General features: G+C 47.4%; 1 protein-coding gene across 1 annotated transcript in view; it reads left to right on the top strand.

The window, feature by feature from the left end:
- The first annotated feature begins 10078 nt into the window (after positions 1-10078).
- Positions 10079-14802, top strand: part of CAMK1D (calcium/calmodulin dependent protein kinase ID) — a 433113-nt gene continuing 428389 nt past the window's right edge. Inside the window, exon 1 of the mRNA XM_032837893.1 lies at positions 10079-10556. Within this exon, the coding sequence (XP_032693784.1) occupies positions 10465-10556 (92 nt within the window). The 5' untranslated portion in view covers positions 10079-10464. The remainder of the gene's footprint in view (positions 10557-14802) is intronic.

Raw genomic sequence — 14802 nt, 5'->3', positions numbered from 1 at the left:
ACTGACTAGTTTGAATGTAATGTAGAAGATAAAGGGGAATCACAAATGCATCACACAACTGGGTCTCGGGGTTTGAAAAAGCATCATACCAGTGGGTAATATAATTTTCATCTTGCGGACCAGAGCAAAGGTACCTCCTTACATGAAATATACCTGAATCCTGAATCATTATATTTTACATTTCAGCTCTCAATAAAGCAAGGTTTTGGCTGTTATGTCTCTGTGTTGAAGAAATCTGCAAGAGATTTCTCAATGTGTCTCCCCCTCCCCTTTGGCTACACATACCATGTCATCCAAGACACCAATGATTTGTTTCCATGAAAGAAGCTATGATATCATGAGGACTGCATCACAATGTCATCACAGGATCCCTTAGGTGCCTGACCAAGAGAGACCACTTCTTCTTTTGCATACAAATACCATTACTAATGAGGAGCATTGGCAGGGAGAAGGCCACCCCAGGTAAGATAAATGTGGTAGACAGAGGGCCAAATCCTGCATGGAGATCTTGAATATTCCTCAAGATATTCAGCCAAAACCTGTCTTAGTTTTTCAGTAATGATAGATGACAAAGCCCTGGGGTAAAAATAAAACTACTTCCAGTGTTGATTCTGGCTGGTTCAGCGGGAAACAGCATTGTTAACCTTGAGGGGACCACGGAGCTGTCTGAGACTTGGGAGGCTGGGCCTCTCTGGGGAGGAAGATGAGCGCGGAAGCTGAGTTGCTCCTCAGACAATTGGGGCCCAACTTCAGCAGCCCTTCCTCACTTCCTGTGTATGTTTCATTAGCATAAAGACTCCTTGAGGAGGCCGGTGGCCTTTTAAACCTCTTTCCTAAGTGCATCCATTTAAGGCCAGTGGTTGCATTAGATAGAGTGCCTATATTTTGTCACAGGTCTAGTTAATACCTCCATAATCCCACAGGCTGGTTTATGTCCACTGGAGGTGTAAATCCCATGGACGCCTCCATCTGTGAACTCTAGAAAAAGCACTTGGACCAGGAATGCTGAGATGCACTTAGCCCCTGTTTTGCCCTGTCACTTTTGGCTGGATAATTCCCCCTCACCTTTCCTGTTTTCAGAAACACTTGGGGGAAATGGCAGCACCCTGGTGGCCTACAGGGACACTGTCAACTTGCAGGAGTGTATCTTTTAAAAAAAATTAAGCTACAAGTCATTTGCTTTTATAAAAATATTAGTCTCTACTTGTAGGTTTAAATATAAAAATGGATATGTTGCCAGTTACAGATTTTTAAAATCTTGGTTTTGAAGAGTTAATGCCATAGTGCTTGAGACCCTCTCAGGGAATAATGTATTGGTGGGATCTGGTGAAGATAGGTTTCCTTCCGCTAGAAAACCCCTGAGGGAAATAAGAATCTTGTGACATTCCAAGGTTATTTACATCTAATACAAATTGCAAGAATCTGGTGAAAGTCTTGTGGGTAGATGTGTTTTTGGTGGGGATATGTTATCTTTTTAGCCATTCATTTATAACCCAGGCAAAAAAACAAAGAGCCAGATGTGACAGTTATTAAGAGAAAAAGACACATACTATGAATACCTTGTGTTTATCTATTGCCTTTCTTCTGAGAAGTTCAAAGTGCTTTGCAGATGTTATCTCCTCCATCCGCATATGTCAGCCTCATTTGAAGAAAGGACTGGAAAGTGCCTGAAGTCAGGGAGCATGTTAGACATCAGACAAGACCCTGGTTCTTGTGTTTTGGACCACACACCTCGCTCTGGTTTGTACTCTGTATTCAGTGCACCATTGTTGGAACATAACCTAGATGCCTCTAACCCGAGTCTTGTTTTAGAAAACCCCTCATTTCACCTGCTCGGCTGTCTCCCTATAGCCCTACGGCAGAAAGACTGAACATGCAAGCAGCTCTCGCCAGACCTACTGACAAACCCAGTTGCTTGTTGGCTTGTTTCCTGCATCAGGCTGTTTGCAAAGTCACTTGCGTGGCATACCCACACAGTCACCAGTAACATAATTCCAGGCTCACAGCTCTACTGAAGTTAGATTCAGCGAATTGCCCCCTGACTAGCTCTGAGTCTCATGCCTGCAGTGATGCCCCAATGGGAGACTAAAGAGCATCCTGGCTCATTTGTCTGTCGTTGGCACGTCCTCAGCACTTTACCCAGACTTCAAGATTCCTTAATCACTAGAAATTGAAAGCTATTACTAACATCAAAATTAGGAATATAGGAAGCAATATGGCAATTTTCTCTGGAGCTACTGGCCTGAATTCCCTCAGAGATGTACGGGGTTCTATTGTGGTTCAGGCTGTGGTTGGCCAGGATGAGAAAAACCACCACAAGCCCGTGTTCTTTCCGTGGGTGACAGAGTCATTACTGAAACGCAGGGTGGGTGCTGCTAGGTTTTTCAACCCTGGTTGTCAGACTTGTTGAGGCACTTAAAATTTGTATTTTGGGGCACAAAGGAAGAGCAAGTTAGGCCTTTCACAAATAGTTCCTTCAATTTCCTCCACCCTCCTCTCTGCTTGCTGACTGGAACCCCACTGGGACAGCCCCAGTTCCCGAAGGCACAGCCTGCTAGGGTGCTTCTGTGGTGGCCATTTGTCCTATCGCCAAATATCCTTCTGGCTTCTGAGTTAGACAAGATTGCCTTTTGGCCCCCTTGTGGTTCAGAGAGACTGTATCAATAGTTCTGGCCACTAACTTGAGTGGAGGTGATGAGCTGCTGGTGCAACACCCGGCTGGATTTCCCTCCATCATAGCGACTAGCAAAGCTGAAGATGGCAGCTGTTCTGCTGGCACATTCCCAACCAATTTATGGTAGAAATCAGAAACAAACTTCTGTTATGATGAGCCACTAAGATTCTGGGATTGTCACCAGGCTATTCTGATGGTTACAAGTTTCTTTAATTTTTGTACCTTTAAACATGCTTTTCCTTCTGCTCAAAATCTTCACCCTCCCTTCTCTGCTTGGCAAATTCTTACAGATCCTTCCAGATCCAGTTCAAAAGTTCCTTTCTATGAAGACTCTTTTGACATTCTCAGGAAGGTGGACCCTGTCTGTTCTGTGCTTCCCCACCAGTCTCTGTGCAAGCTTACATGATGGCCTGAATCACATTTTTGCTTGCTGTTGACATGTCTGTCTTTGTCTCTTAGATAACAAACATCTTGAGGGCAGGAGCTGTGCTTAGTTTTTAGTTTTCTATCCAAGTCGTCTGTTTCAAAGTACAATCTCAGCAAATGTCTCACAGAGAAATTAAGGCACTCCTAATAGTTGATAGGCACTGGTATTACCATTCATCATCCCAATGCCCCCAGATTTCCAGAACTGGCAATTTACTAAATGTTGGAAGACATCTTTAAAGGTTGATTTCTTTCCTTTTTCAACACTATTTGAGTAACTGTTATATTTTGAAAATGTCTGTGGTTCAAATAGCTAGAAAGGAAGAGAATATTGTACCCTCAGGCTCCCATCTTTTGATAATTACTCATTTTTACAGGAAACAGTTTTTAAAAGATAGGAGATTTTGGAGAAAATCAACCTTTATGGGCAGTTATTTGAAGCTCTTGTTGGGTATTTCAGTCTGGGTTGCTTCTATGAAACAGGTATTTACTAACTTGATGCCCTCCGTTTTTGTAAATGCATTTATGTACATCATCAAATGGACCTCCCTCCATTGTTGGGGATATACTATTAGTTCAAATATAAACGGGGGAGATTCTATTTCAGTGTCTGTTGCAGATTCCATTCTGGGTAGAAAATCAGGGGAAGTGCCATTATTGTTTTGGCTGGTTCCCCATCGAAGAGGCAGCACATATACTGTTTGCAGTGTCTTTAATTTTATGAATGCACCTGTGTATATTGCCAAATGCACTTCAGTGAGTTAAGAATAGACTCAATTCTAACAGGAACTGACAAAATTTTGTCTCAATGTCACTTATAGAAGAAGCAAAATCCAGGTCCAGGAGAATGTCAGGCAAAGTCTTACCCTTGTCTTGGGTCTAAGGTAGAAAGATAAAGGTTATGTCCACTAGGTAAGATCCAAGGTGTGTGTCTGCTTAAAAGTCCCTTAAGGTTTGAAAAAAGTGCAGCTAAACACCCAGGAAAAGGCACATTTGTGGATCTAGTAGCCCCCCACCTTTTTTAAAAGATTTTATTTATTTATTTGTCAGAGAGAGAGAGGGAGAGCGAGCGAGCACAGGCAGACAGAATGGCAGGCAGAGGCAGAGGGAGAAGCAGGCTCCCTGATGAGCAAGGAGCCCGATGTGGGACTCGATCCCAGGACGCTGGGATCATGACCTGAGCCGACCGCAGCTGCTTAACCAACTGAGCCACCCAGGCGTCCCTCTAGTAGCCCTTTGATTCTCCTATTTTGATTTTCAACAAATATCAATTCTCTCTCTCTTTTAATTAAAAAGGGGATTTTTACATTGTGGCGGACATCTCTTCTGTTTGCCTGCTCAGCATCTGTTCCTCCTTCTAGTAACAACATCTCAGTGTTTGCCTGAGGCCTGTTACTTGAGAGTACCCTAGTTACAGGCAGGGCTCGGAGCTGGGCTGTGTGTAAATTTTATTCATTCATGCTGGGTGACCTGGGGTGTGTTACTTAACCTTTCTAATCTTGGTCTGCTCCACTTGAAATGGAAGAAGGGTATTACCTACTTCATAGAATTAAGGTGGCCATTCACAAATAAATGCGGTAAAGCACTTAAAACAGCGCTGATGCATAATATGAATGCAGTAAATGTTAGCTATTATTAGGAAATTCTTACATGACAATTAATTTCCCTAGGAAGTTTGTAACCACGTCTTCTATCATTGCCCATGGCTGTAGAAGTAACAGCCTGATACATTTTTTCTTCAATACGTGTGACTTGATTACTTTCTCCTTGAAAATCAAAGAATTATTTCTTTAGTGGTAAGTTTTACTAGGGTACTCTAGTGATCATCCATATATTTTCCAGCATGTGATATGCTCCTTTGGTCTGTAGATTAAAGTCTTTGTTCATTTCCAGAGAGTTTTCTTGAGTAACATCTTCACATATTTTTTGTAGCATTACTTCAGTTTCTTCAGAAGGGATACCATTTATGGATATATTGTACTTCCTTTGTGTTTCATATAATTTTCTGTCTACTCTTTGTTCCATTTTATTTTCCCACTATTCTTGATTTGTCCTCTAGATCACTTAAAAGGTTTTTAGCAATTTTTCTTGTGCCATTTCCATTTCCACGATAGTCTTGGTTCTATGGTGGTTTCACTTGGTTCCTGCTTCCTTCCTGATGTCTCCAGCTTGTTTTAATTCCTCCTGTTGTCTTGCCCTATCTTTCCTGAGCAAATGCATTTTTGGTTGTTTTATAGTTTTGTTTTGTTTTTTTTTCTTTTTAATTGTGATGTGTTTGAACACAAACTTTACTTTCTCTGTAGCATTTTTTTCCTTGTGTTGAATCTTTGCTGCTACTTTGTTTTTCCTATTACCCTTCACCACCCCCCACCCTGATTGTTTTTGTTTGTTTGTTTTAACTGGAGGAATTTTGTAAAGATTTGTGCTGGTTCCCCCTTGACTTCCATCATGTGAACTAGGTGAGTTCCTCCAAAAAATGGCTATTAATATGTAAGAGGTTCAGGTTAAATAGTGGGCCTTAGACATTTTCCCGGCTAACTAGAATTTTCTGTGGACCGTGCTCAGTTTCTTTATGACCCAGGTTTGTGATTAAAGCTTCTTTTAGTCTGTGCCTTCTCCAGTAGAGATCTGAAATGACAATATTGAGTCCTTCTTGAGTATGCCTCCCTGACAAGCTGCTTCTTACAGAGGTGGCCCTTCGTTCTGATTCCTCATTCAGCTACGCTTTTCCTAGATATTATTGTCCTCTAAACTAGCAACAACTTATGCTAATCATCAGTATATAGAACATATGCTCTAGTAACTCTTTTACCTATTTTTAAGAACTAAGTACACAATTTAAGATGCTAAAACTTTTGCAGTATTTATGAGATGAGGCTCTAACATCAAAGTGTTGTCAAACAATCCTTTTGATTGAGAGGATAGCACCCAGCTTTTAGGAAGGAAATGTTTTCCCCTGTCATATTTCTTGTTGGGATTTCAGTTTTTCAGGGAGAGTGGATCTATATGAGGTCACCTAATAGAATATTTTTGATTAATAAAATTTGGACCAAAGAGTTTTTAAGTTTTCGAAGATTAATGATATTCTTTTTTTTTTTTTAAGATTTTATTTATTTATTTGGCAGACAGAATTCACAAGTAGGCAGAGAGGCAGGCAGAGAGAGAGGAGGAAGCAGGCTCCCTGCTGAGGTGAGAGCCCGATGTGGGGCTTGATCCCAGGACCCTGGGATCATGACCTGAGCCGAAGGCAGAGGCTTTAACCCACTGAGCCACCCAGGTGCCCCGTTTGATATTCTTTTTTAAATTCAATTCAATTATCAAAGAGAGAGAGAGAGAGAGCACAAGCAGGGGGAGCTGCAGGCTCCCTTCGGAACAAGGACCCAGATGCGGGACTCGATCCCAGCACCCCAAGATCATGATTTGAGCCGAAGGCAGATGCTTAACTGACTGAGCCACCCAGGCATCCCAACATTGATGCTATTCTTGATAAGCTTTATGTCAAATGAAAAAAAAAAAAACAACATTCATTTGCAAGTCCTAAAAATTATTGAATTTATGTATCATTCTCCCTTCTACAACCTGCATTTTACAGGTTTAGGGAGGTCAAGTGTTTTTACAAATTTTGTGACCTGGGCCTTAAGTCTAGTTTCCTGGATTTCTAATTCTTTCCACTGCCCCAGTTTGCCTTGTCAGCTCATCACTTTAGGTACAAAAGATCAAACAGAGGTAATTTAGAAAATTTCAGATTTAGTCTATGTATCGCTCTATATAGTATTTATCTTCCTTACACCATCTGCCCAGTTCTGAGCCTGGGCCACACAAACCTGATCTATTGGCAAGAGGGTTGGTGGGGGAAAAGTTTGATGGGCATAATATTAGTAACTACTTAATGACGCGTTATTAAAAGTACCTCTGGGGCGCCTGGGTGGCTCAGTTGGTTATGCATCTGGCTTCAGCTCAGATCATGATCTCTAGGTCTAGGGATCAAGCCCAGTGTCAGGCTCCCTGCTCAGTGGGGGTTTGCTTCTCCCTCTTCTCCTCCCTCTGCATCCACCCCCCCTCACTGTTCATGCTTTCTTTCTCTCAAAGAAATAAAATCTTTTAAACAAATACTTCTTTGGGCTCTTTAAGCAAAATTGTAAGAGCTTTAAGAAAATATAAAGACTTGGGAACTAACTTTTGTAATCCAGAACATGTGACAGAGTTTTCTAGAGTGGAATTGTTGGGGAAGTGATAGCTTTTGATGGATAGATAATAAAGGACAGTGGAGGTGGGATAGAATCATGAGACTGGTGGCCATCACCTGTCTCTCTAGAAGAACATGGCAGGCTGAAGGAAATGGTCAGTTACTGGAAAACAGTCCAAGAGAGGGCCCTGGAGCTAACAGAATTGGACAGTGTACAGTGCAAGGCATAGCCATACTTTGGAAATGGTGGGTTTTGTTTTCCAATGCGATCTCCAGGATCAAGATCTTTTATTTTACTTGGAGTTCAGTAAGGGAGAAATGACCATAGCGAAGCCACACAGTTTGTCTTTGGCACTTCTGCCTCCTTGGGGATCCATTCCTTTGGATCTGGCCTCCTTAGCTCTGCATTAAATGTTTGCATCTTTTCTCTGGGACTTAGTCCAGATGAGCACGACTTGATAATGCTGAATGAACATCATTACAAAGTTTGGAAGAGAAAGAAGATTCTCTATAGCTTTTATATCAGTACAACAAATATCAAATAGCTTTCTTGATTCTATTTCATTTCTTTGTCCATCTTATGCCCATTCACCTGTCAGTTACTATGTGTGAATTACCATGCTAGGTGCTGGGCATACAGTGGTACAAAAGGCTATGTGTTCCTTGACCTCATGGACATTGCATGCTGGTTGGTAAAGTCACAGCCATAGAGCCATGTGCCATCTTCCTCTGATTCCCCTTCACTTTTGTTCCTCCTGGACAACGCCTCTCTTTGATAGGGAGGGAGAGAACATCAGCATATCCTTAGTTCTGGGGACAAAAGCTGAGATTGAGGATTGTCTTCAGGAGCTCTGGTGGCTGATCCTTAGGCTAGGAGCAAGGGTGAAATGGAGAGGAAAGAACTGAGTAAGAAGGAGGAGAATGGGAGGAAGGGAAGGAGGGAAGATAAGATGCTCATAGTAGGGCATGGGAGGGTGTGTCTACTAGCATCTTAGTCATTCCCAGTTCCAACTCTTCATATTGCTTACTGAAGCTTTGACAGAAATGAAAGATATTCTAGTTCCTTGAATCCAGTTCTGGTTGAAAGAGGTGCTATTTGCCTTGTGCTTTGTAATCTGTCCTGGAAGTTTCACTTACCCATTTAGTCTGTTTATAACAGCTGAGTAATACTGAATTTCCCCTGGACAGCCTGGAGAGCCTTAAACTAACAGCCCCTGGAAGACAGGAAACCAGCATGGAGGCGTGGAGGGATGGGCAGGTCAGGGTATCTTTTGACCTCCTTGGGGTTGGAGAAAGGGAGGCGGGGAAAGGCTGGCAGTGTCCAGACAGTGTCAGGGAGAGCACTGGGCCTGCATCCACTCTGTCAGACCCAGGAAGAAGATGCTGGGTGAAGTTTCCCTTTCAGGGAGTAGATTCCCCCCCTTCACAGTAAAATTGGAACAGTCCTGGGAAAATGGGGCAGGTGTCAACGAACAATCAAGAGAGGAGGCTGTTTATTCAAGTGGAGAGAGAGGCCAGGGGCATTACAGGAGCAGGAGCCATAATCTGCATACAAGGAAAACTATTTTCTGAATCAAGAGGTAGTCCCTTCAGGTTGGGGACAGGGATCTGCACGTGGGTTCCCCTCTGACAGCTGGACATGAGAGAAGGTTGGGCAGTCAAAGAGCATCTTCGAGATGGGAGGCTAGAGGGAACCCCGGGTTCCTTTCTCTAGCCAGTAGGAAAGGATGTTTCCAGGTATAAGCTGCGCCTCCGGGTACCCTACTAAGCCCACTGCAGGAAGGGCTAAGGAGGGGGCAGCCCTCCTTTTGAGAAGGGTGTGGAGTAGACCTTCACTTTTCACTAAGTCTCTGGGTTTCAGCAAGAGGAGAAGGGGAGAAATCAGGGGGTGCCGAACAGGAGTGAAGGCGGCCAGGCCCGCAGGCAGTTCCAGTCCTGGGTCCGAGGCCGCCCGAGAGGGTCACGGAACCCGCGCCGGGCGGTCCCCGAATCCACCCGCAGCCCGGGCGCCTAGTAACTCCGGGAGTCCAGCTCCCAAAAGGAAAAGGAGGCGGCGCCTCGCACGTCCTGCGCGTCCCCGGCCCCGAGGCTTCCAGGCTTTCTCTTCGCCACGAGGCCCCCTCCCCCGGCCAGAATTTGACGCGAGCGCCGATTTTGGTGCAATGCGAATTAGCTCTAGTCGCCGAGTCGGGAGGGACCGACAGGCTCCGGGAGCGCCAGAAGCGGGCGGGCTCCGCGGGGCCCGAGTCAACGCCCACCTCCGCCTGCATCCCCACCGCTCCTCCTGTCGCCATAACAACCGACCCCCGCCCGCCAGCTCCGCGCAGCCCCGGGACGCACGGGCCACCGGCCCGCGCGCTCGGGGAAAGCGCCCCCACCCTCGTCGCCTCGGATCCGGGCAACCTCGCACTCCCGCCCCCACCCCGCTGCTGCCAAGCACAACGCAGAGGCGCCCCCTCCCGCCGCCAAGTAGGAAAGCCCTCGCGCCCCGGAGACTTGACTGCAGAATTAATAAAGCACCTGAATCAGGGGCTGGGGTCCTCCCGCGCGCGCCCCGGCGCCCTGCACCTGCCGAGGTCCCCCGCACCTGCCCTCTTCGGGGCTTCAGGGCGCGCGCCGCGGCCAGCCGACGGCGGTGCCCCGCGCCCCGTGCACAGAGCTCTCGGGGAGCAGGACATCCCCGAAGGCGGCAGCGCGCCGGAGGCGGGGAGGCGGGAGGCGGCCGGGGCGCGCGGGGAGGGCGGGGAGCCCGCGGGAGGAGGAGGAGGTGGAGGGGGAGGAGAGAGGGAGCAGGGCGGGCGGCGGGGAGGGAGGAGAAGGGAGGCAAGAAAGTAGCAAAAGTGAGGCTGGCAGCCGGCGGCAAAGGAGCGGGTCGAGCGGCGGCGGCGGCAGGAAGTCTGTGCCCGAGACGAGCAGAAATTAGAGCCAGGGAGGGACCGCGGCGGCGGCGAGAGTGAAAGAGGAAACTGCAGAAGAGGAAGCTCTGCCGCAGCACAAAGTCTCCTCCGGCTCCCGCGCCGAGCATCCCCGCGCGCCCGCCCCAGCCCTCCGGGACCGGCTCGCCGCCGCTGCCTGCGCCCCTGTTGCCGGGCGCCCCCTCCTCAGCGCGCCCACCCCGGCCCCACGCGCCCCGGCCGCGCCGCCTCGCCGCCCTCCGCACACGTCGCCCTCGTCTGCCATGGCCCGGGAGAACGGCGAGAGCAGCTCCTCCTGGAAAAAGCAAGCTGAAGACATAAAGAAGATTTTCGAGTTCAAGGAGACCCTCGGAACGTAAGTGGGGCTCCGGGAGAGAAGGGTGGAGGTACCAGCGGCCGTGGGTGCACAGGCAGCGCCTGCTGCCACCACCGCCAGCCACCGCGGCAGGAACCGGCTGGTCGCCGCGTCCTCATTGTCGGGTTCTCGGCTCTGCGGAGCCCCCCGCGTGTCCAACGCCTGGGTCTGCGTCCCTCGGGCGCGAGTGGGCACCGCTCTCCGGCCGGGGCGAGAGGAGCTCCGAGCTTTTGGGAGGACAGTCACCAGCAGGCGACTTTCCACTTCCCCTGACACCGCCATCCTCTCGACTTCTTTCTCCCCACGCGTGACTGTGGGCTGAGAATGGTGGATATGAGTGTTTACTGGCTGTGTGTGTTTACTCACGGTGTGTATGGGCACACCGTGTAGATGAGAGATAGGGTCTCGAGAAAATGGGGCTCCGGTCATTCCCTTTGCCGTCCTTCCATCGTGTGTTCTTACAGAATCGACATCTGCACGTACTAGGTGTAGGCAACACTTTGGATGCCACGCGATTATGGAAGGGAAGAATTTCGCAGTGTTCAGGGTCACGTGTGGGTAGAGCCTTCCCTGAGCGTGTGTCTGTTTCACACAGGCTCAGCCACACACGCTGGCCTGCATGTCTTCAGGGAGGGTCTGTGAGTGTCTCTGTACAGGCGACTCCTCTCTCCGGCTGTCTTCAGTCCAAGTGTTGGTGGCTGCGTGGCAAGAAAGCTGTAACACTCAGAAGTCGGCATGAATGCCCCAAGCATGGGCTGCTCAGTTCAGCAACTGCTCTCTTTCTGTCCAGGAGTTTGTTTTTGTTTGTTTTGTTTTGAAGCGCCCCAGAATAGGTAGGGAGGCTGATAGTGAAAGACAATCAGGCACTGCTGGGTGAGTCTGAAGTTCAGGTTATTTTCTCCCCTCATGTGATCAGTATCTGCTGGTGATCAGTATCTGTCAGTGTATATATTCGCTCACACGCACACATGTGTTATATGAACTGAACATTTTGTAGGGGTTTATGGAGGTGTTGATTAGGCTGGGAACAGAAAGAGGAGGTGTTTGGTGAGATAAATCACTGTGTTCTTCCTTCTTCCCTTCCTTCCCTTTCCCCCCTTTCCTTGTTTTTGTGATTGGTTTGCTTTCCCAGAATCACATTTTCCCACCCAGATTGTCTGCTGCCCCCTACTCAGGGTCCATGGTCGGTGGTCATTCATTTCCCTCACCCCCACCCGCTACATCTGCAGTGGATCCCCCAGGGTGAAGTTGTGAAGGCAGCATTCCCAGGAAGGCACCCTGGCAAGGCTGAGAATAGGGTCTCCCAGCTGTGTTGCTGCACTTTAGGGAGGGCACCTGTGGGTATAGACTTTCTACCTTTGTTGGGATGAAAACGGAAAGGACCTGGCCTTTTTAATAGAGAGGGGTTTGGGACTACCTCCCTCAGCATGGCCAGTTAGGGGGTGAGTTTTGGTCAAAACTTTTAAACGTTGCTATTGAGGTTTATTCGGATATGGGGTTTTGATGCTGGGATGCTCAAGTTACGAAGCAAGAAGCATGCCCTTGCTTGTCATCCTGAGACCGGTTACGTGGCTGCAGATGGGAGAGAGTGGAGTCTCGGTGTGTGGGAATTCCTTCCTTTGTGTGGCACATCTCCACCTGAGCCCCTCACTCTTGTCCCCCTACCTGTAGCCTCCAGGTGGGCAGAGATGTCTCCCCCTAACCAACCTGGTTTTTCAGGAGAGCCCTGCAGCCTCCCCTCTGCCGCAGCCAGGCTGCTGAAGCTCAGTGAGCTGTGGCTTTATTGAGTGGCTCCTGCTGTAGCAGGCGCTGTTTGGGGGTGACTGCGGGTGGTTTTCCCTCTGGGAATGATGGGGATTTACTTTCTGGAACCAGAGAGGCCAGTGGAGCTGTTGCGGAACAGTCTCTTGGACTCTGGTCAGATGCCCGGTGAACTTGGGCATGGGTCTCTGTTGGGGTCCTGAAGTTTTGCCTTCTGCCTTGGAAATAATTCTTTGAAAAGAAGCTTCCCACTGAGGCCCTGTGGTGCTGGCATGGGTTCTAAAAGAGTCTAACACAAATAATTAAATGATCAAAATGTTTTTACTCAATGACAGAATAATAATAGTCATTATAGGTGACTTTCTTAAAGGAATACCAAGCATCAGGCATTGTTGTAAGTGCCTTACATGTATTGCACTCTCAGAATAAGCTTAGAAGGTGGGTTTTGCTATTATTCCCAATTGGCAGATGGGAAAAATGAGGCAACGGAGAGATTAAGTGACTTGCCAAACATGAGCTAGTTCTAGGCAGAACTACTTGTCATGATCCATATGGGGTAGAGCTAATTTGTGGCTTATGTAACAGCAAACGTTTACTAATAATTTGATTTAATGTGAGTATTTGGAAAGCTAATTTTAACAGTAATGCAAAGAAAACATCATTGTGGTAACATTTCAAAGCTTTTGGAATATCAGCATTATTTTGTCTCCTTGAACTTCCCAGCAGTGGTCTGAAGTTCAGTATGCTTGCTTCACCTGGGGCCAACCCCAGTGACCTTGGCCTGAGTCCAGATAGAGAGGTGGCTTCCAGTCTTGTCTGTGCAGATGTGGAGTCTGGACCTCTCTTCTGTCTGTCATGAAACCTAGTGTAAGACAAAGGCATCACTCAAGATTGGGATTCATTTCCAAGTTACTCTGAAGCTCCAAGTCATTTTGTTTGTCACACCTTCCCCACATGCCTTCAGGATCCTAAGGCAGGAAAGCCCTGCCAGGAGCTAGACTGTCATCTCACAGTGTTAAAACGCTTTTAAAATAAAGCATCGTGAAGGCCCAAGGAGCACACTTTGCCAGAATTTGTCATCTGATATCTAGCTGCCTGATTCAGGTACCTTTCCCTGCGGAGCTAGAACATTTACTGTTGAATCCAGGGGCTTGAGTCATTTAGTTGGTGTGGTCAGAGGGGCCTTGCTGGAGGACGGGGGGCCAAATGGGAGGGAAGGCGGTGGGCCCAGGAGGGTGGGAAGGGGATGAAGGAAGCTAAAGACAGCCTAGGCAAAAGGATCTGTCTTTGGGGTTTGGGCCTGGGTTAGCTCATGTGCCTCTGAGTCAGGCCTCAGGAAAAACCTCCCAACCAGTGGGCTGCATGTAACTTACTTGGAAAGGGAATTCCAGAACCTGACCATAGCTCTGAATAAGGTGAACGATCTAATTACTAGTTAGTAATCAACGACATGTTTTCTGATCCTTGGCACACTGTGAGAGCAAATACATGTTGTGTAACAGCAAATTAGGGGTAGTGAACATTTCTTTCAGTGTATTTGCCAAGGCTCTTCAGATCGCCTCTATTGGAGATACCTTTCAACGACTTCTGAAATTACAAAAAAAATTGATAATTTGCCACTCGGAGAAGAATATGGATGGAAAGAAAGCTTTGGCATGGTATCAGGAAGTACCCCAGACTCACGGAAATCACTTCTGTAATTTCCACACCATGAAACACTTCTGAACAGAGAAGGCCTCAGTTCTTGGCATGACACAGAATGATTGTCCCAATATACCTCCTTTTCTCTGGAGAATAGGAAATGGCATGTCCTAGAAAATAGATCATCTCTGCAGGGTGTGTATACATGGTTTTCTTATAGACTGAACATTTTACGGGGAAATAATTGCTGTCTGTAGGGGGCTGGGCTGGGCTTCGTGGAGAGTTTGAGCCTGGCTTCCAGGTCTGGCTCAGCCACTAATGGGTTGTGTGGCCTGTGGGCCTCTTGGTCAGTTGTCCACATTACCTTCTCTCTGTCTCAGCTTTCTCTTCTCTAAAATCAGGGGTGTGGGGCAGGGAAGGCAAGATGGTTTTCAAGTGGCCTTACAGCCCTGAGGTTTTATGGCTCAACTGTGCAAGGAAACTACTCACTGGGGATCCTTACGAGCCTTCCACGTGTGGCTCGTGCTGCTCATTTCTGTTTGGAGCGACATTGTTAGGCCCATGCTAGTAGCAGAGTGAAACAGCTCTGGACAGGAAGTCTTATCCCACTTAATGTCCCTAGCATAGTGCGGCCGTTTTTTCATTAAATGAGTGCCTGCTGGTGCTGCTTTAGGAAGGGTATAAATAGAAATATCCATGGGGCAAGCATGGTCTTTTCCCACTTGTATCATACTTACACTCCTTATTCTGAAATTGCTCAGTAAATACACCTGTTGAGGACACAGATGATTGGTTTATCTGGAAGCCCCAGGGGAAAACACACTCAATAGTGCTTTTTTTGGGA

This window comes from Lontra canadensis, unplaced genomic scaffold (assembly GCF_010015895.1).
Source record: "Lontra canadensis isolate GAN:19392208 unplaced genomic scaffold, GSC_riverotter_1.0 scaffold100, whole genome shotgun sequence".
Lineage (NCBI taxonomy): Eukaryota > Metazoa > Chordata > Mammalia > Carnivora > Mustelidae > Lontra > Lontra canadensis.
The sequence above is the reverse complement of the archived record's forward strand: the minus strand, read 5'-3'. Positions and strand labels throughout refer to the sequence as shown.